This window comes from Triplophysa rosa, linkage group LG11, assembly GCF_024868665.1.
Source record: "Triplophysa rosa linkage group LG11, Trosa_1v2, whole genome shotgun sequence".
NCBI classification, from domain to species: domain Eukaryota; kingdom Metazoa; phylum Chordata; class Actinopteri; order Cypriniformes; family Nemacheilidae; genus Triplophysa; species Triplophysa rosa.
The window spans coordinates 1635656-1658643 of record NC_079900.1 but is presented as its reverse complement, the minus strand read 5'-3'; the positions used below and the strand labels follow the sequence as shown (position 1 = coordinate 1658643).

General features: G+C 40.2%; 1 protein-coding gene across 4 annotated transcripts in view; it reads left to right on the top strand.

Annotated features, from left to right (window-relative positions):
- The window catches only part of LOC130561109 (gastrula zinc finger protein XlCGF26.1-like), a 57284-nt gene extending 34564 nt beyond the window's left edge, over positions 1-22720 (top strand). Inside the window, exons 2-4 of one of the 4 annotated variants that reach the window (XM_057345245.1) lie at positions 16733-16861; positions 17555-17656; positions 18781-22720. In XM_057345245.1, the coding sequence (XP_057201228.1) occupies positions 16768-16861; positions 17555-17656; positions 18781-20243 (1659 nt within the window). In that variant the 5' untranslated portion in view covers positions 16733-16767 and the 3' untranslated portion in view covers positions 20244-22720. Of the gene's footprint in view, positions 1-16732; positions 16862-17554; positions 17657-18780 lie in introns of those variants that run through there. The other 3 variants (XM_057345246.1, XM_057345247.1, XM_057345248.1) reach the window with 3 other exon arrangements.
- The last annotated feature ends 268 nt before the right edge of the window (positions 22721-22988 follow it).

Sequence of the window (22988 nt, the reverse complement as noted above, 5' to 3'; positions counted from 1 at the left end):
AAAACTCTGAATTCGTCTTGGTTCACTTGATGGAATGTACACAGAAGCAAACTTGTGGAAAAAATGTGGTAACCCAACAACCACAACAGCGAATTTTGAATGAAATGAAATAAAATAAGTATATGAATCCGCTTCGTGTGGTCCAGTGTCTCGCGCAGCTTTGCCACGCAGATTTAACCCTGGAGAGCTAGAAAGATGCGGATGCGAACTACATTAATATTTGTGATATAAATATTTAAATGAAATGCTCTAGGTAACACAGAAGAAAGTCCAGTCTATAATCTGCCCTGTACGGTTTGTGGACGGTTGTTTAATGTGATAAATGAAACATACTTTCTGTACAGCAGCGGAGGACTATTTATTCGGAACCGAGGGACAACCGAAGACGTCGCTTACTGACCTTTGATTTGCCAGTCAGCGGAAGGGGGCGTTTCATACCGCCCACATGTGAGAAACTAGTTTTCAAGTTGTTTATTCGTTTTTTAAACGTTAAGTTGAAAACGAAAAAAAAGCCGAATTCTCGTTTTTCCGTTTTTTTTAATGAACGAAAAACGAAAATGGCGCCGTTTTCTCACTCCCGTTTGTTCAAGTTCAAACTGAAAAACAAATGGCCAAAAGATACACGGACCATACACGGACCCAGAACAAGAACTTAAATTTGTATTTCCTAGTTGGAGTAAAAGGTAAAAACCCTCCCAGGATGCGTCCTTGCGTTTGAAAAACACCCATTGTGTTTAGAAGGACTTGCCAACGAATGACTCATTTGAACAGATTTATTTAAACTGTGGAAACTATTCAGTCATCACTAGCGCATAAGAGATCAATAAATCATTTAAAGCTCCTTGAAAGAGAACGCAGGATGTGAATGAGCTATGCCTATTTAAGTTAGTAGAAAATGATTAAAAACTTAAATTTGATTTTCAACTTTCTGTTATTTAATGTTTGATATTACCAAATAATTGCCATTTATATCTAATTATTAGAAGTTTTATATGTTGTTTGTAAAGTGTTTGGTTAAGCCACTCAAAAGTACTGTAGGCCCACATGCGTGCGTGTACAAGACCAAGATGGCACCACCACCGCCTCATTTTGACCCAGGAAAACCCTGGATTTGTGTTAGAAGTATCTATATACTTTATTGTTTAAACAGATTTGGCTATAAATGTAACATGATTCCATTTGGTGTTAACACAAGGTGAGGGCACTGGCCTATACTTAAGAAGTTTATTCAATATCACGTAGCTTTGCACACTGCTGGCATCTAAAATGATTTTGATCCGCATTTTATAGTTCATATTCATAGCAGAGGGCTCTCTCAACTTATATTTTACATTTTATATATTGTAAATTGTATACATTTTCAGAGGTTTGTAGGTACAGAGTAGGTACAGATATCTGTTGTCCGTGGGTGTTCATGGTAGTTTTCCTGTGTCTTTTTTAATATTGTTCATATTGTTATCAGAATTAAATCGTATTGACCGAAAATAAGAAATATATTGCAATATAAATTTTGCCAATATCGTTCAGCCCTAGAATGACCTCAAGCTGAGAGAATGATGACAGAATTAGTTCTTAATCTGTTGTTTCTCTTTCATTATAGGGTAGTGAGCATCCTGTGCTGGAACTCAGTTGGCATATTCCTCACCTTTTTTATTTTTGACTCTGTACACAGTTCACTAGTGATGAATTACAATGAGCGCAGCAATCTTAGAAAAAGGGCCCTCAAAAAAGTAGACACATATCTTAAATCAGTGGATGATGAGATGTATGAACATACTGATTCTCCTGACATCAGCCCTTTCAGTAACATTCCTTCTTGTTGCATTGCCCCTGACAGCAGACCTCTAGTTGGGAACCCTGCTTACATTGCTAGTGAAAATGCAGATAGTAGCTGTAATTGTAGCAGTACTGGTGAAAAAAACAATGAAAATGATCTTAGAACCAGAATTACTAACTGGGCACTTCGGTTTGGTGTATCTCTCGTTGCACTTTCTGCTTTATTGTCAATTCTTAGAGTGCATTTCCCATCACTGCCAAAGGATGGAAGGTCCCTTTTGAAAACAAAAACGGAGTACAATGTGGAGATGATTGCTGGTGGATCCTTCCACTATATCGGTATTATCAATGCTTTCAGAAACACATTGAGAAATGTATGTTCGTTTTTTTCACATGGGCACACGTTCAACATGCAGCTAAATTTTGACGGTCTCCCACTCTTCAAAAGCTCTTCAGTTCAACTTTGGCCTATCCTTGGCATGTTGAAAGGTCTGTCCAAAAAACCTGTTGTCATAGGCGTGTTTTGTGGGACTACTAAGCCAAAAATTCTGTCAGACTATCTCCGTCACTTAGTTTGTGAGTTACAGAAGTTAAGCAGAGGTTTTGTTTTTGGTCAAGGTTTCATCAGTCATATGTGATGCTCCGGCACGAGCCTTTATCAAAGGTATAAAATAGCACATAGGCTACTACGGCTGTGACAAATGTCAGCAAAAAGGGTCATATGTGAAACACCGCATGACGTTTCCTGAGAACAATGCTTCCTATAGAACCGATGAAGCTTTCCGACTAGAGTTAGATGAGGAACATCATCTAGTACACTGTCCTCTTCTGGAAAGTGACATTGATATGGTTACAGGATTTCCTCACGATTATATGCACCTTGTGTGTTTGGGTGTAATGCGACATCTAATGGATCTGTGGTGTGGTGCAATGGGCCCCCTGCGTACAAGACTTTCTAACATTCAAGTCTTGGCTATTTCTGAGAGACTGGTACCATTGAAGGAGTTCATTCCAGCAGAGTTTGCCAGAAAGCCTAGGGCTCTCAGTGAGAGACTTCGTTGGAAGGCTACTGAATTCCGTCAACTATTGTTGTACACAGGTCCCATTGTTTAGAGGGGTGCGATATCAAGACAGGTTTATGATAACTTTATGTTGCTGAGTGTTGCAATCTACATTTTGACAAATTCACAGTACTGTCTTGAAATGAATGATTTGGCTCACTCCTATTTGGTATCATTTGTTGAGCATTATGGCTTGTTGTATGGCGAAGAGCATGTGGTGTACAAAATTCATGGCTTGGTACATCTTGCTAGTGATGTAAAAGCGCATGGGCCTTTGGACAGCATATCTGGCTTCCCCTATGAAAATTTCCTTGGTGAGTTTAAGAAAATGATCAGGAAGCCTCACAATCCACTTGCACAGATAATCCGTAGGTTGTCAGAACGTGAGGAAATGCAGTGTTATTCCACTGATGAAATATCACTGATGTGCCCCCACATAAATGGACCTGTACCACAAACACTGCCAGAAGCAGTACATCAGTTCAGACAGCTAGCGGCTGATGGTGTCATTCTACGAATATCAAGCAAAGATGATTGCATTGCTCTGCGTGGCAAAGTGATATCTGTGAAAAACATAATATCTTATGGTGGTAAAGAGTATGTGATGTTTCAAGATACAGCATATACAGCGAAGAGTATGACTGCTGAATGAGGTCAATAAACTGAATAATCTGAAAAATGTGTGGTTTTCATCAGTAAGAAGCTGCGTTTTTTTGATGATAGTGAGACGGAAGACGAGGCTAGCCTCCCACTTCCGGCAGCCCCAAAAGTGCCAGTCAGTCCCATCAGGGAATGTAAGTGATCAATTTATGGAACATTTATTGCTTCAATGATGTTTACTTGCCGATGTTCAGAGACTGTTTAATTGTTTTTAGATGCAAATTAAAACCTCATGGTGTAGGCTGTTGTGACTATACACAAATTATTTCTTACACGATTACTGTAAATAATTGTAATTACGAATGACTTTTCTGTAGCTCAGTGGTTAGAGCATGGTGCTAGCAATGCCAAGGTCATGGGTTCGATCCCAGGGATTGCACATACTCAGATACAAATGTATAGGATAATCATGCAATGTAAGTAGCTTTGGATAAAAGCGTCTGCTAAATGCATGATGTAAATGTATAAACTGTAGTATAATCACTTAACAAATATGCTTATGATCAGGGCATATGCTATCGTGTATTGTCTCTGGACCATTGGAGCACACTTTCATGCAACCACTCGTGTGATACTGACTTGAAATCATATATTGATGTCACCCATGTTTTCAAACTTTTCCCCATACAGCTACCAACAGAGCAGACAATTACTCTCAACTACTGTTCACGGAGGAGGCGGAGACAATGAATTGTAAGTAGTTTAAAACTCAGGATATGTAAGTTATAAAATAGATATGTATGAAAGAGCAGACAATCAAAACATCAATTTGATTCCAGTTAGATTAAAACATATGATTGAAAGCTTTTAAACGATGTCCTCTCCCATTTCTCCAACATTTTTTACTAAACAGCTTCCAGCAGAGCAGGAAATTACTCTCGACCACTGGCCAGGAAGGAGGCGGAGAATTGTGAGTTTTTAAAAACACAGAATACGGGAGTTATAGAATAGATATGTGTAAGAGCAAACAATCAAACCAACAGTCTGATTCCAGTAAGACTAAAACATTTGATTGAAAGCTTTTAAACAAACAGAAAATGTTACTCACACACTGATCCAAATCAAAGCAACCTCCTCGGGGATGATTTTTAGACGATCTTTCTCTCCAACGTCTCTCTGCAAGACAGTATCTCCATAGATATCTATTAGTATCTCTGATAAAAGCCTTAGTACTGCGGGTCCAAACACGTCTCTGCTGGAGAGTCTTCATAATATCAAGGCAGGTTCTAGCTCCTCTTTTTGTACTGTGGTGGCCACCGTCGTGTTTGGACTGAGCGATTCGTTGCAAATCTATAATACAACGCTAGTGGCCGTTGTAAATCAAAAACTGAGCTTTTAAGATCAGATCAACCACTGTTTGTCTGGTATCTTAACAAAAATACATCAAAACATTCCACAGATTTACAGGAGACCGTCTTCTGGCGATGAGAGAAAAAGACCTACAGCAAAAAATTCTCAAGCCTGTGTAGCTTTTTAAAAGGGTTGTTACAATTAATCCTGCGTTAGGTTGTGTCCTGCTCAGCGCTCACCCCTATTTGAAGCACTGGACTAGAATTTGAGGTAGGAAAAGAATGGAAATTTGTATGAACCGTGCTTCTACTGTCAGTTAACATGTTCAAACTCTTATTTAAAGTGTTGTCTTGTTCTCCTCTTTAGCAACTATCAGTCGAACATCCCATAGTGATTTCAGTGAAGGTACTTGCATATTTTTGTATGCAATTTTATTTTCATATTTTTACACAGTGATATGATTTTATTCTTCTTTTCTAGCTGTGATACGCAAAATTCAGGCAAATCAGGAAATCGTCAAGGAACAAATGGGCACATTAATTAAATTGGTCTATGACCTCAAAACATTATCTGTTGCAGAGGATAGCCCAACACTAAATTCAGACAATTTTCCCATCATCCATCACCAACAACTCCTAGAGATTGAGGGACAGCTGCAGCAAGAGGACTTTAGAACAGCTGTAGTAAGATTTCTCATTTCAGTAAAAAACATCAAACGCTAGGTATGTAACGATTCAATCAGCTCACGATGCTATTCTTGATTCTGATCTCACGATGCGATTTATTCACGATTTATTTTTACAAAATGAGTTGAGACCAATTAGAAATTACCAACTGCCCTTTCATTATTTCTCAAATGCTGCACATTCTTTGTAAAATAAAATTATTTTCTGTCAAATAATAATACTAAACTGCAATTTTAAAACAAATTCCAAATCAAAAAAGACAAAAAAATTTTTTTGACTTGACTTGACTTTATTTGTCATTTTAGATTTTCATCAAAAATGAAATTTCGTTGCAATTGACACAGCACAACAGGAATAAAAAAGGCAGTATACACAGTCCCAGAAAACACAAGATAAGGAATATAAAAGAGACAGAAACCTTGTATAAAACCTATAAAATAATATGTACAGTATATTGCACAGAGTAGTTGCCTATGTATAAAAAACTTTTTCATTGATAAAAATAATATACAGTATATATATATAATACAATAAAATATATTCCACAGTTTAATTTTGGGGTAGAGATCCTATAAGAGCAGTCTAGGGTAGGTGTGTGAGTGAGGAGGGGGAGGGAAGGGGGAATAGTTATATGTTGTTTAGCAGTCTTATGGCATATGGGAAGAAGCTGCTGTTGAGTCTAGTTGTTCTGCTCCGCAGGCTGCGGAATCTCCTTCCAGAGGCCAGCAGTGAGAACAGTCCATGGTGGGGGAGGGAGGGGTCCCCAACGATGTTTTGAGCCCTAGTCAGACAGCGTTTCTTTGCGATGTCCTGAAGGGGAGGAAGTGAAGTCTCGATGATTTTCTCCGCTGTCCTCACCACCCTCTGTAGGCTTTTCCAGTCAGAGGCACTGCAGGCCGCCGACCAGACAGAGATGCAGTTGGTCAGAATGCTCTCTATAGTTCCCCTATAGAAGGTGGTGAGAATGGGAGCGGGTAGGTGCACTCTCCTCATCCGGCGCAGAAAGTGCATACGCTGCTGGGCCTTCTTTACAAGAGTGCCAGTGTGGTTTGACCAGGTGAGAGAGTCGGTTATCTGCACCCCCAGGAACCTGGTGCTGCTGACAATCTCCACTGCTGAGTCATTGATGATGAGAGGAGTGTGGCTATGCTGGTTCTTCCTGAAGTCCACAATCATCTCTTTTGTTTTTGAGACATTCAGGACCAGGTTGTTGGTTTCACACCAGGCTGCCAGATGTTTCACCTCCTCTCTGTAGGCCTGTTCATCGTTATTCTTGATGAGGCCCACTACTGTTGTGTCGTCTGCAAACTTCACGATGTGGTTAGTAGTGGACTTGGCGCAGCAGTCATAGGTCATCAACGTAAACAGCAGCGGACTCAGAACGCAGCCCTGGGGGGAACCGGTGCTCAGGGAGATGACACTGGAGACGTTTATTCCCACCCGCACACGTTGAGGTCTGTTGGTGAGAAAGTCAAGCAGCCAATTGCACAGGTGGGTACTAAATCCAAGGGGGGCCAGTTTGCTTATCAGATGTTGTGGTATGATGGTGTTGAATGCGGAGCTGAAATCCAGGAACAGCATCCACACATGTGTGTTTTTCCCTTCCAGATGTTCTAGGCTCCGGTGGAGTGTGGAGGAGATGGCGTCCTCTGTGGAGCGGTTGGGACGGTAAGCAAACTGGTACGGGTCGAATGTGGGGGGGAGTCTGGAAACCATGTGGTCCTTTACCAGCCTCTCGAAGCACTTCATCATAATAGGTGTTAGTGCTACTGGGCGGTAGTCATTGAGTGAGGAGGTAGTGGTCTTCTTGGGTACCGGTACAATCGTGGCAGTCTTGAAACAGGTTGGTACCACAGCCTGGTGCAGGGAGATGTTAAAAATATCTGTGAGAACCCCAGCCAGCTGATCAGCACATTCCTTAAGCACCTTTCCTGGTATGTTATCAGGGCCAGCTGCTTTCCGGGCATTGACCTTCCTCAGGGTTCTCCGGACATCAGCTGGGTCCAGGCAGAGTGTCTGCTCTTCTGGGCGAGGAATAGATTTTTTTTGCTGTGGTGGTATTTAGTTCCTCGAACCTCCCAAAGTACTTGTTTAGCTCATTCAGGAAGCTGGTATTGTTCTCACATGATGAGGGTGGGGCCTTGTAGTCAGTAATGGCTTGGATGCCCTGCCACATCCGTCTGGGGTTAGTGGGGTCATTGAAGAAATCCTGTACTCTTTGTCCATGAGCACACTTAGCTAATCTTATAGCCCAGTTCAGGTTGGCTCTAGCTGTTTTCAAAGCCCCCATATCACCAGACTTGAAAGCGTTGTTCCTTACTTTCAGCCTTGCGCGTACCTCACTCGTCATCCAGGGTTTCTCATTGGCCCGTGTGGTGATGTTTTTGACCACACTGACATCCTCCATGCATTTCTGGATGTATCTAGACACAGACTCCACATACTCTTGGATGTCCTCAGCAGCTGACTTAAACATGTCCCAGTCTGTGTACTCGAAACAGTCCTGTAATGTTTCCATGGCTCGTGCAGGCCACACCCTCACCTGTTTCACAGTAGGCTTATTCCTGATCAGTAGAGGCTTGTATGCAGGAGTTAGCATCACAGAGAGATGGTCTGAGGAGCCAAGGTGGGGGCGTGGTGCTGCCTTGAATGCCCCTTTGATGTTGCTGTAAATCCGGTCCAGCGTATTCTCACCTCTAGTTGCAAAATTCACATACTGGTGGAAGTGATGAAATACAGTTTTCATATTGGCCTGATTAAAGTCCCCCGCCACCATGAAAACCCCCTCTGGATGTGTAGATTGCAGGTCACTGATGGAGCGGTAGAGAATGCTCAGGGCTTCTCTTGTGTAGGCACTCGGAATATACACTGCTGTGATGATAATAACAGTGAATTCCCGAGGTAGATAAAAAGGTCTGCATTTCACCGTCAGTAGTTCCACATCAGGAGAGCAGTGACTTGACATCACCTCTACGTTGGTACACCAGTTATTTTTGATGTATATGCAAACACCACCGCCCCGGAATTTCCGGTGAGAGAGCTGCTTCTATCCGACCTGAATGTTGTTAGCCCCTCCATGCTAATGGCTGAATAATGAATAATGGCACAGCAGTCCCTCGTTTCCCGTCTGGTTGCCATATCCAGCTTTAGGTGGTCCAGTTTGCTCTCCATGGAACGAACGTTGGAGAGCAAGACTGAGGGTAGCGGCGATCTGTACGGGTTAGCTTTCAGTTTATCTGTTAGCCCCGCTCGACACCCCCGCTTCTGCTTCCTGTCACAACGCCTCCGTCTCCCCCGGTGGCGGACACCGCTGGTACGGGGCTCCGCTGCATCACAGGCTGCAGGATGTAGCCGACATAGCAGTCCGAGGCTGCGTAGAAGCTCCAGTGTGGTCGTATCTACGTGTCCTGAACTGCTATTTGCTGCCAGGTCCAGTACTTGCTGACGGTCGTACACTATATTGTAGTAGCTCCGCTGCCGATTTCTATTAAAATTTCTATTAAAATTTCTATTAAAACTGTGCAAACTATCATTATGATTCACTGGTGCTATCAGAGCCACTGCAGCCGCAGCCAACATGGGTGCCGCCATCGCCAAAAACTTTTTTCTTTAATATAAACAAACTTTGACTGTGCTTTTCTTGGATTTTTTTATATTTAGGAAATATCAGCATATCCACGTTTTTCAAATTTGCAGTTAACAAACCTGCTGTTCAAAATACTTATTTCGATTCAAAGAACATATAATCGATTTTTAACCGGCACACGATGAATCATCATTACATCCCTATCTAACCCAAATTAATTAATTGTGTGGCATTGTTTTCATCTTTTGCTCATTGTGAATGGTACCAGCCGAACGGCAGTTGTTTTATACCAGCCATAGTATAAAACTAATTATGTCTGCCTCTGCCCCCCTTACAATTAATTTCAATGAAAACCCATCTGCGGAAACCAAGCACTAAATATCTGCGTATATTCATCTCGCATTACTATTTACAATGCTCAAGAAGCCCCCAAAATATTTGTACCCAAATACAAATTTTCGAGTTACCAACATTGGTTATATTCAGTTTATATACAGTTCTACCTTTTCAAGTGGATGAATATTTTGGAGGGGCACTGCCCCACCTGCCCATACAGACGAGCCGTGCCTGGTTAGAGGCATACGTTTGAGAACACTGTTGCACATCTTTGTGTCTTTTTTTGAAAACAGATCCTCTGCAACCGATGTCTGGCATGTGTCCTATCATTTACCATGCACTGCTTTACAAAGCACACAGAACCGGTTTTGCCACAATCCTAAGAAAAAGTAAACAATTGTTAGCATATATTGTGCAGAGTGCAATACCCGCATGTATAACCCCTGGGCACTCCGCTTCGTGTCGGGTAGTTCTTGTCCTCCATTAAAATCCTTTAATACATGGCTAGCCTTTTCAATGTTTGCTTTGTTTCCCTAAATTAAACCGTATCATAAGCCTTCAATATCTCTTTGAAAAAGAACCTTTAAAGTTTTAAACAAGTGCTAAAAAGAGTTTAAGGTAGTAATTTGAGTGTTAAATAAAAAAATAAAGATAATCATGTCTGTCTTTTTTGTTAGTTCAGTTGTTTCATTTCTATATGTTTTGTTACTAAAAAGCTCTTAATACCATTGGTACTGGGAGCTATTCAGTGGGTTGCTTTAGAGGCATAAGATATGTGACAGTTAAACATGCTTTGACAAAGGACATTTACTTTCGATACGTATAGTACTTCAAGTAATCCATTCACATTTAACTCCTGTCATTTCAACAGGAAAAAGCTCACACAGGTTTTTTATATTCTAATCAAAGATTTGACTTGTTTCCTCATTTGTCCATAACTTTAATTTTACAGATAAGCACCTTAGCCTTGAGAGGTGGCACCACAATCAAAGACAGCGTCTGGAGAATTATGAGCTTCCTGCTAACAAACGATGTAGCCCGTCAGACAAACTGGAGGGGTATTAATGGCAAGGCGGCATTCAAGGACACCACTTTAAAAACTGTAATCAATGGTAAGTCTTTATGAAAATAGCTTCTGTGATTTATCAATGTTGTTTAGTGTGATCTAAAATGTTTACCCTATTAATGTTAGATTTTAAATAAATAATAATTACTGTTCACATGTGTCGTAGCTGCAGTCAGACGAAATAGACTAACGGCAACTGCTACAGACCAAGAGGTTGAGCATTGGGTCAAGGGATGGCTGCAGCTTGCCACAGACAGAGATGGAGGTCATCGGGCAAGAGAGAAGATTTAAAGGGACAGCTCACCCAAATAACTGTCATCCTTTACTCACCCTAAAGGTGTTCCGGACCCTTCCAAATGTTTTTGTTCACTTACTGACTGTTCAGTTACAAACATAATTGAAAATATTTAGCTTTTTGTTCAGCAAAACAAAGAGTTTTCATTGAACTATCCCAATCTTTTCCCGTCTCCTGTTCTGGTTGTTGGGCTCAGACTGATTTCTTTAGATTTTTATCAGTCCAATAAAAAATGGACTATACATAATGCACATATATGTATGATTTTACTGTGTTCTATTGTATCTATTGTAACTGTACTGGAACTTTTTATATATACTTTGTCTATATATTATAAGAAGTAACCTATGATACATGACTAGATATTCTGTATAATTTATATGTTATTTATATGATAAATTATTATATAATTTAAATGATTGTCATTGTCAGATTTTGATATTTAATAAATTTCACCTATTTGAGTATTTTCTTATTTTAGGTTAATTAATAGATGTCAGAGACACTTCCACATAGAATGAAGGTGATGACTCCATAGAATAAGGCAGCCAGAAGTCAGCCAAAACAGGGCCAGATATGGGCCACTTCTCAGAAAGGGCATGGGCCATGTCAGGCCCAGACAGCTGAGAAAGTGACAGGACCTGGTCCATGCTCTTTCTGAGAAGTGGCCCATATCTGGCCCTGTTATGGCTGACTTCTGGCTGCCACACTCAGGTTGAGTCATCGCCGTCATTCCGCGCGGTATGTAAGCCAAAAGAATTGTCGTTTGCTATCTGGGTGTAGTTAGTGAGGGCGTATATAGATTTTAAATGCATAGTAACGTTATGGCATAGTTTGCATTAAATAAATATTTTGATTTTCACAGTGTATGTCAGGGAACGTAAATTAAGCTAGCTGGCTGCACTATCAAGGCTAACGTTAAATATTCATGCACATCTATTTTTATATATCAAAGTAACGTTAAGTAAATGGGTTATGTAGTGTAGTTTTTATGGGGCTCTCAGTTGGACACACAGGTGGACTAACGTTACCAGATTTTGGGAAAGTAACGGTACTCGAGATCTATTTGGTGGATGGAAACATATTTTTATTATCGAACTGTTCAGTGTTCACAGCTGGCTTCTTGGAGCATCGAAGGTGTTATCAGCTTATCAAAAGAGACCCTGCGGTAACTGTGGTGGCGCAACTACATCCCCCTGGTTGCATAAAGTTACCCTGTTGAAGGAAAGCTGCTCGACACCTCGAGGACGTTCACATTACAATAAGGTGTTGTTAATGTACTGTTTGCCTAATGCTATTATTTTAATACATTTGCTGTAGATTGTGTAGTTCTTTTCTCATTGTACATTCTCTCCTCATCTTTTTTTTTCAGTCTTATTTTGTCACTGTGCCTCTCATTGGTTGCATACCCTGTTGAAGGAAAGCTGCTTGTCTATGGAGGACGTTCAGGTTACAATAAGGTGTTGTTAATGCACTGTTTGCCTAATGCTATAATTTTAATACATTTGCTGTAGATTGTGTTGTTCTTTTCTCACTGTACATTGTCTCTTTTTTTTCAACGAAGAAAGAAAATCATAGGTGATGAGCCACTCATCTCTGTAGTCATGGACGGGTGGCCTGCATTATGTGAAACTAACGTTCTATTTCCATAAAGAAAACTTTCCTGGAGAACCAAAAACGAACCTTAGAAAAAAACGTTCTGGGAACTAAAAATGAGAGTTGGGTACGAGTCCACCTTTGTCGAATCCGAGTCGAGACCAAGTCCGTAACCTATTGAGTCCGAGTCCGAGTTCGAGTCCAAAAGGTGCCGAGTTGGACTCAAGTCCGAGTCCTTAATGTTCGAGTCCGAGTCGAGTCCGGTCGCTGAATTATACTGGAAAAAATTATTGAAAATACAACCGACCTTTTTATTATTATTTAATTTAATCTCAAAATTTAGCCATTAAATTAATATTTAAACTTTTAAAAACCAATTATGGTTTCATGTGTAATAAAACTTGTTTTAAAGCAAAAAAAATCATATAGAGGTATATGTAAAACTTTTATTAAATTACAAGTTTATAAAAATACAAATTAACCTGTCTCATTATTCTGTCTCTATTGTGTGTTCCAGTTCAACAACTGACACTTCAATTATTCGATGCCCCTGTCCCACATTTACAGAGGATGCAGAAACAGAAAATAATTAGTAGTCATAACAACAAGCTTAATGCTTCATTACTTTTACTTATCTGTCTATCAATGACAAGAAACATTTTTCAGAACAGCGCTCTGTTATGGTAACTTTTTAACGTGAACTGCAATGAACACTGAAAATACAAGGTACTATATTACACAGACAGGGCGCTAAATCAGGGCCATATTGCTTTTCAGAAATACAAGTTCTGTGACCATTTTGTGGGTCAGGCGGGCACGATGTGGTCTCATGATGATGCCACCTTTACTAAAGACATGCTCTACTGGTGCAGAGGATGCTGGTATAGACAACACTTGCACTGCCAGAGAATGGAGCAGTGGGAATTATTCATGTTACACATAATGCGGCTGTACTCGACTGTACTCGGCAAAATTCCCGAGTCCAAAATGTCAGAGTCCGTGACAAGTCCGAGTGCAAATTCATCAGAGTACGTGACAAGTCCGAGTTCATTCATAATTGCTCTCGAGTCCGTCCGAGTTCGAGTACCCCAACTCTACTAAAAATTAACGTTAGGGGATCGTCCTGTGAACCAAAAATTGTTATCTGGGGTGCTTATCATATCAAGCAAAAACAATATAAAAGGTTGTGAAACATTGTTATATGCACACAATGTGTTCAATATAATCAGCAGTAAGCCGCATGGGGCTTGCCCCTATTGGAGACCGGCGCACTGACTCACAACCCAACAAACAGGTGACGTCTGCCATCTCTATATTGCGTCGGTCGGTATAGGACTGCAGAAAAGGCGAAATTTATTATACCTTAGAGTTACAGATTGGCGCCCTCTCTTGGCTCTAGAAGGCATTACGTAGATGACTCATTATTGATGCGCAGTATTAACAGAACGTAGCTCAGAGCTCGCCTTACCAAGCTGCGCGAAAGTTGTCAAAAGTCGTTTATATACAAGTGAGTAATATTGTCATCCAGTATCGCTGAAAGCTTTATTGTAAATATCCCTTTTGGCAGGTATTTATGATTATGTACGATTATGCATATCCTGCGCTCGTATGCTTACGAGAAACATGTAAACAGCTAAATAGTAAAGTTTATTTAACATTGTAGATTTAGAGTGTGCCTCTAGTGTGTTTCACTTATTACTGTGTTATTATTGTATATACAGTGTTGGTTGTACGATACATGCTATACGTAACGATCAAACGACATAGACAGAACGACATAGAGACATATAACGACATAAAAATGTATACATATGTATGTATAAGACAGTTAAAGTTTATTATTGTTATTTCAGTTCACATTCTAATTTATCATCGTTATTTGTCATTTACTAAAACCCTCTTGCTTAATGTAGTTTTTATTACTCAACTCAACTTTATTTATATAGCGCTTTTACAATTTTCATTGTTACAAAGCAGCTGTACATAAGACATATTGACTATAAGCAAACCAATTAAAGTTGTACCTGAAAAAACAAGAAAAAGGTGAAAACACAGAAGACAGACATACCCACATACAAAACACTCCACACACACAATATTCACACGTACTAACACACATACACATAGACACACACACACGGACGCGCACGCACACACACACGTACATAGACAAGTACGCGCACACACAAAGACACGCACGCGCACACACACGCACGCGCACACACACACACACACACACACACACGCACAGTGAGAGCACACATTTAAGATAAAGGAGAGAGAAGCACAGGTCAAATATAACAGACTTTAAATTCCTATATTCAATATTAATTAAGTAAAACTTTAAAATTCTAAAGCAGCCCCCCCTGGCCGGGCAGATGCAAAACAGTATGCAAACGGTAGCGAGGAACCCAAAACTCTAATCGAGAAAAAAACCCTCAGGAGAACCCAGGCCCAACCAGGGGATTCCAGTTCCCCTCTGGCAAAAGCTGCTGCCTCTGCACAAGCTCCAGAGAGCTTGCACAAGGCTAAATAAAATAAATAAACTTACTAATAAGGTAAATTATAGTTTAAGATTATCATTAATAATCTAATAGCATTTGAAATTTTGTGGTGAGGACGTGTCAGGTGACCGCGTCCTTCTTTATCCAGCTCTATCATCTCAGCTCTTGTCAGGTCGCCGCTTCCCATTCTCCGCTCTACCATCAGGTCAGGCCATGAACTGCATCCTGCTCGCTGTGGTAACCTTGGAACAATGAGACAAGACTGGCTGAGAGTAGAGTACTGTTCTGTACTCTTTGATGCAACAAGTACATCAGTTGTGTTTTTGGTTCCGGTTGATCTAACTAATGCACAGACTACGTCTATTTTGTGTTGCAAAACATATACTTGAACTATGCTTGAACTAACTAATGTCTGCAAAGTGTATGTGCTGTATGTGTCTTCAAGTGTATGTGTATTTGTAATGTTAAGCAGATGCCTAAGGTGCTGCTTGGTGCTCAACATGGGCCCATACCTTTGACCCATGAGGCCATAGCCTTTGCTATTCAGAGAAGTGTATGAAACCTATAACTAACTTAAATGTATTATTTCATAAAGAAACTCAATACTATAATAGAAAAACCACCATAGTGGGAGATGAAGCCTCATGAAGCTTTGAAGCTTTTTAGCCAAGTGGTTCACAAAAGGGTTCATTTCTCGGGCTTCATTTGCTCACAATACCATCTGGTGGCCAAAGAGGGTAAAACAAGCAGATACATTACAGATGTGCCTGATGTGGTCTGTGATCACTGTATTTTGCGCCAGTTAAGGCTAAGAAATAACGTGAAGAAAAAAATCAATTCCACATAGACTAATCTATTATATGAATATAATGTGTATTTTCTGGTGGTATATAATATAATTATTGTATAACATAACTGTGTAATTAATTTATTGGCTTGAAATTAATGGGGCCATCAAATGTGTGTAAATCAATTATTTGGTCATAATAGGCAGAAGGGGAAATATTATTATTCTAAAACTGGAAAGTGTCTGGTTTAACTGGGCAGAGGGCAGTGAATGTGCTGTGGTACTTACTGGACCACTCAGGCGGAAGCGAAGCTTCATACGTCAACTATGACGTCAGTCGTCTAAAGCGTTTACAAGCCTCGATACGTGCTTCACTGAAAGCTTCCGGGATTTTTCGACACACGCTCCGATACCTCGGCTCAGAACGTAACGTCACTACTTTAAACAAAAGGTTAGTGCACTGTATGGATGTCGTGTGTAAACTTTTCGCTAGAAGAACATGACAAACATGAAATTCAATGCTAGATGATGAAAAGGTTTGCAGAGTGATTGAAGTCCGTCCCGGAGAATTTCTATAAAGACAAACGTGCTGTTTCACTTCTGCAAACACATTCAGTTCAGTTCACTGAGATAAAACCCTGATTTGTTTAAAAATATTAGTTTCCTTAACTGCTTTACAAGTTCTCAGTGTTTAAAGTGTTTAGAAGAGTTTTGGTCCGTAAGGATCTCGTATTTTTGTTTTATAATTTCAGAGTTTTCTTCTTAAATGTTAACGGACATGTTTTTCCTGAATATTGCTTACTTATAAAATGTTTTAAAACACCATTCACTTAAGCATACTGTATCAGTCATTGATATTTCAGTCACAGAAATAAGATGTTTTATTTTTAATTTAATCAGTTAATTCTTATTATTGCTCACACCACATGATCAGTGGTCCTTATATGTCATTGTCTCATCTACTTCTAAATAATCGCTTAGTTGTTTCTTCATTCTGTAAATGTTTTATTTGACATTGCAACTATGTGCTGTTTTATTGCAATCATTCAGTAAAATATAATTCAATTATTAATTTATTGATTTTGACAGGTCTGTTTCTCCAAGCCACACTTGAAAAGCAAGTTATGTGTGACGCAGAATTCATTAAAGAGGAGAGTGAAGACATGAGTGTTACAGACACCAGCACAATGAGAAATGAAGACGCTGCGGAACAAAGAGGTCGGTGTCCATTCTTGAGTCTTCATTAATGATTATTGATTCATTACATTTGACTAATGAATTGATTCTCTATTTTACTATGATTTTGTTATATTTTGTTTTTTGATAAGAAAGCATGAACAAACACTGTGCTGGTGTTTTTTAGTAGTGGTCGACCGATATATTGCTGAGGCTGATTTTCCGTCTGTTGGCCAATAGATTCTCCGCTTCAGTCACGTTAGCGCATTAGCATTTTGTTGCTTAGGAAGATGGCTACACTCGACCCCACGCGGTTCCCCACAGACCGGTTGGCCCACGACACCAAATCACCAAGAGAACAACCTGAGAACAGACTGCTTAATATGCTTTAAAAATGCTCCCGCAGCACCCCGAACGAAATCAAACACTCAAAGCCAGCATCTGACAGACAGTGAAACAACCAATCATCATTCCCGTTTTAACATGACGTTGTGTTGTGTGTAACAGTTAACACTCCGGTATGCAGCAAAGTCTTATTCAGTTCCGCTAGGTGTCACATCTGCAGCCCAGCGGTAACTACAACTGGGGACACAAATATAATTAAAACAAACGGAAAACATTTTACCTCACAAACAGTGACAAATCCCACGACAGGCTCTGCCTCAGATGTGTTGTTTTTGGTGAATTGTCAAATTACTTTTTCATTTTACATTCGACTGCTGGGCTGCGGACAAGACGCTGTTTCTCCCCGCACTCAGGAACCTGTCACTCTAATCCCAGCATGTGAGCTGTGTGGCGATGTCGTGTGTGAGGTGAACGAGACAGAGACACATACATGTATGTTAATTAATAATACGTGTGCATTCCTAAATATTTTTATTTAATATCCACCGCATTAAGTGTCCACGATAACCTTGATGTGTGGACGGGAGTGGACGTTTTAGTGGGTTCTGTTTTGATGCTAAGCTACATGCCACTAACTAAGCAAATATATAGGCTGTTCTTTTTGTTTGTGGTTTTGTATTGTTTTCACAGAGACAGAAAAACAGACATAAATCTTTATTAGTACTAATTAGTACTTTTTTTTAATGTTGACCTAATTTAAGAAAGTGAAACGTGTTGAGTAAAATAACATATTTGTACAGTAACTGTATATTAATATTAAGGAATTGCATTCTGTTTTTGTCATTAACTATACACCTTATCTTTAATCTTTTGTTGGATTAAATAAGCAGTAAAACAGTTAAACAAAAAAGCTGAACTAATTGTAATTATTGAAGTCTTACCCCATTAAATGTTGACAATTAAGAGAATGTTGCATAAATATTATGCAAAATAAATGTTAAATTGGTTTTACACATTTTTGGTATGTTTGTCATGTACTATAATTACATTTCTTATATCGGCCTTATATTGGCGTTTCGCACTTAAAGAAAAGACACACGAAATTCACATGTGCAAAAAGCACATGTGATCACATGGGAAATGTGTGTTTTTGGAACGTTTTGGTGTGAATTCCATGTGAATTCCCACGTGAAACCCATGGGATAACATGTGTGACATGTCTCCACATGTGATCACATATTCTTCACGTCACCACATGTTGCACATGTCATCCCATGGGTTTTTACATGTTATCCTATGTGTTTCACATGGGAATTCACATGGAATTCACACCAAAATGTTACAAAAACACACATTTCACATGTGATCACGCATGTTTTTTGCACATGTTAAAGCCGTGATCACATGCGAAAAACATGTAAAAAAACATGTGAAATTCATGTATCTTTTCTGTAAGGGCGGACACATTGCTTTCTCAATATCGGCATCGGCCATTAAAAAAAACATATTTTTGTAGATATTTTAATGCAAAAAAACGTATATGTTGTGCCATTGAGTGCATGTGTTCAATGTTGACCGCTCCCCCAACAATATGGTCTTCTTTCGTTTAATTTTAGATCTAATGGAACTGGAAGAAACAACAGTATCAGTATGTCCTCAGTGTGGAAAGAGTTTCTCAAGAAAAATTAATCTCAAGACCCACATGAGAATTCACACTGGAGAAAAGCCATTCACATGTGTTCAGTGTGGAAAGAGTTTCACAAGAAAAAGTCGTCTAGAGGACCACATGAGAATTCACACTGGAGAAAAGCCATTCACATGTGTTCAGTGTGGAAACAGTTTCACAAGAAAAAGTAATCTAGAGAAACACATGAGAGTTCACACTGGAGAACGGCCGTATGCATGTGTTCAGTGTGGAAAGTGTTTCACTCAAAAAAATGTTCTTAAGAACCACATGAGAATTCACACTGGAGAAAAGCCGTATGCATGTGTTCAGTGTGGAAAGAGTTTCACTGAAAAAAGAACTGTAGAGGACCACATGAGAATTCACACTGGAGAGAGTCCATACACATGTGTTCAGTGTGGAAAGAGTTTCCCAAGAAAAAGTAATCTAGAGGTCCACATGAGAATTCACACTGGAGAAAAGCCGTATGCATGTGTTCAGTGTGGAAAGAGTTTCACTGAAAAAAGAACTCTAGAGGACCACATGAGAATTCACACTGGAGAGAGTCCATACACATGTGTTCAGTGTGGAAAGAGTTTCCCAAGAAAAAGTAATCTAGAGGTCCACATGAGAATTCACACTGGAGAAAAGCCGTATGCATGTGTTCAGTGTGGAAAGAGTTTCACTGAAAAAAGAACTCTAGAGGACCACATGAGAATTCACACTGGAGAGAGTCCATACACATGTGTTCAGTGTGGAAAGAGTTTCGCAAGAAAAAATCGTCTAGAGGAACACATGAACATTCACACTGGAGAAAAGCCGTATGCATGTTTACAGTGTGGAAAGAGTTTCACAAGAAAAAATGTTCTTAAGAACCACATGAGAATTCACACTGGAGAAAAGCCGTATGCATGTTTACAGTGTGGAAAGAGTTTCACAAGAAAAAGTCGTCTAGAGGAACACATGAACATTCACACTGGAGAAAAGCCGTATGCATGTGTTCAGTGTGGAAAGAGTTTCACAAGAAAAAGTCGTCTAGAGGAACACATGAACATTCACACTGGAGAAAAGTCATATGCATGTGTTCAGTGTGGAAAGAGTTTCACTCAAAAGAGAACTCTAGAGAACCACATGAGAATTCACACTGGAGAAAAGCCATATGCATGTGTTCAGTGTGGAAAGAGTTTCACTCAAAAAAGAACTCTAGAGGACCACATGAGAATTCACACTGGAGAAAAGCCATATGCATGTGTTCAGTGTGGAAAGAGTTTCACGAGAAAAAATGTTCTTAAGATCCACATGAAAACTCACACTGGTGAAAAAAAGCCATTCACATGTGTTCAGTGTGGAAAGAGTTTCAAATACAAATATCATCTAGAGGAACACATGAGAATTCACACTGGAGAGCGGCCATAAACGTGTTCAAAGTGGACAGAGTTTCACTCAAAAAAGAACTCTAGAGGACCACACAGAGTCGGCGCCAGACCACGACTAACAGGGGGGCAAGTGGCTCCCCAGATAGCAAAAGTTGTCTAGCCCACAACCGGGCCGCATCCTTGCTTCAGTTCTGGCTGGGTCCCCGGCCCAAAACTGGCCCAACCACTGAAAATGGACACAAACAATTTTCTCTGGGCCAGATATGGCCCACACACTGTAAAACTACTCTTACATTCTAATATGGCCCAGAGCTGGCCAGCACATATGCACAATAGTATTTCTAAACTTATACACTTACTAATCACTACGTCTCTGAGTTGGAGGGTGGCAAGCGATGTCTTTCCATTGACTCCTCTCCAATTTAGGTTTTTAGTCAGGGAGTTGGCGATCACCCACCAATTAGCCCCAACCAGTTCACCTGAAACAGATTTATATTTTCAAGGTTGGTCATAGTTACTACAGTAGGTAATTCGTTCGTATCAAGGAGTTGTTGCATGTTATGTTTTGTGTGTCAATTTGACATTTTTTTAAGTAAAAAACTTGTAAAATAAATAGTTTCTTATCAGTTTTTGCTTGTAATCTGGGCTCTGCTGCATCCTTTGCTCCAGACTAAGCAGCCGAAGAAGGTTTTTGAGGGGCAGAGAACTTTCCTCAATATCTAAACACAGCACTTGAACCTCTCGCAGCTGCAGCAATCTCAGGATAGTGGTTTGTTGGTCCAGGACCATCTCTACTTTGGTTAATACCTCCCTCAGCATGGCTATGACAAAGAAGATAAAATATTTAAAAATTATATACACACTTATAAACTATTTAACTTATTTCATAGTTTTAGTCCTTATCTATAAAAATTATATTCCTGAGGCGAAATAACCATTGGCCTTACCCGTTTCTGAGGATTGCTGGGGCGTGCCTCGGATTGTCTGACCCCCTGGCAATGCTACAGGAGAACACTGTAAAAGACCTAAAAGACCTCGGCGTTATTAAAGACCTCGGCGTTATATTAGACAGCAACCTGTCATTTAAAAATCACATCTCAAATGTCACAAAAACAGCCTTCTTCCACCTTAGAAATGTTGCCAAATTGAGAAATATTTTATGTGTGGCTGACGCAGAGAAGCTTATTCATGCATTTGTGACCTCAAGACTTGACTACTGTAATGCACTACTTAGTGGTTGCCCTGCATCATCAATAAACAAACTACAGTTAGTTCAGAACGCAGCTGCCAGAGTTCTAACCAGGTCCAGAAAATACGATCACATAACCCCAGTGCTATCAACCCTTCACTGGTTACCCATTAAGTATCTTATTGACTTTAAAGTTCTTTTAATTACTTATAAAGCCTTAAATGGTTTAGCCCCTACCTACATAACAGAGCTTCTACCACACTACAACCCATCACGCTCTCTAAGATCTCAAAACTCCAGACTTTTGATAACACCTAGAATAACTAAATCCACCAAAGGGGGTAGAGCTTTCTCATACGTAGCACCTAAACTCTGGAATAGCCTTCCCGATACTATTCGAGGGTCAGACACACTCTCCCAATTTAAATCTAGATTAATGACACATCTTTTCAGCCAAGCATTCACTAATACATAGCTAATGAACAGCAGCTACGCTAATTATTCTCTTTCTGTTTCTGCCCTCGCCTCGGGATGCCCATCCCGAGGTAGGGAGAGATTCCGCCAGGCCCAGATGAACGTCATATGCCCATCCACAACTAGAGATTACGCCAGCTACATCGGAAAATCCCGTGCCATCCTCCTGCGAGAGCCTGCGGACTGACTGACCATCCAGCTCCATCCAAGGCAATTCCATCACCACCCAAGAAAAAGGCGACCATCTGGCCGGCCCAGCTCAGACAATTCCATCCCCAACCGAGAGCAAAGACGGACTACCTGTCACATAAATGCTAAATTTACAATACTTGGTATTTAATGCTAAACTTACATCACACGACAGCAGTTTGAAGTTATGGCTGCACTCAGTGACTTTGATTGGAGGTAGCTGGGTGGGTGTTGTAGGGAGTGGGGGGGCTTGTTGGTTGTGGTTCGGGGCGTTTCATTTGTTGGGACTGTGTGGATCTGGTCTGGTTGGTCTTGTTTTGTGGTCGATGTCGGACAACAGAGGAATAAAGTTAATTATGCCATTACTACTTTTCCCTGGTTGTTCCTCTGTTGTCTGTTGTTGATCGCGGAATGAGACCGGGTTGGACCTGCACGGTTTCGGCGGGTGGGGCTTCCTGGGTCGCGGCTCGTGGGCTCTCCCTGTTCTTCGTGGACGTTGCTCGGTGGCTTTGGTCGGGGTCACTGAGTGCAGCCATGACACGTCAGAGGAGATCTGGCCCTCCCGGCTGAGCCTGGTTTCTCCCGAGGTTTTTTTTTCTCCATTATTCAGCATTGGAGTTTGGGTTCCTCGCCACAGCAGAGCAGTGCAGTGTTGGCTTGCTCACCGGGAGACTGCATTTATTTATTTATTTATTTATTAATTTATTAGATATTATTTATTATAATGATCTTGCTTGGTCTATAAACACCATGCACTGTGCTGTGTTTTACCTTTCTGTGTTTTTCTTATTTGCTCCTGTAAAGCTGCTTTGGAACAATGCACATTGTGAAAAGTGCTATATAAAAAATAAAACATTGACTGTGTTAAATGGATTCAGGACCAGTCGTACAAAATAAATACCTACAAAAGGTCAATCACAAACCAAACCACAA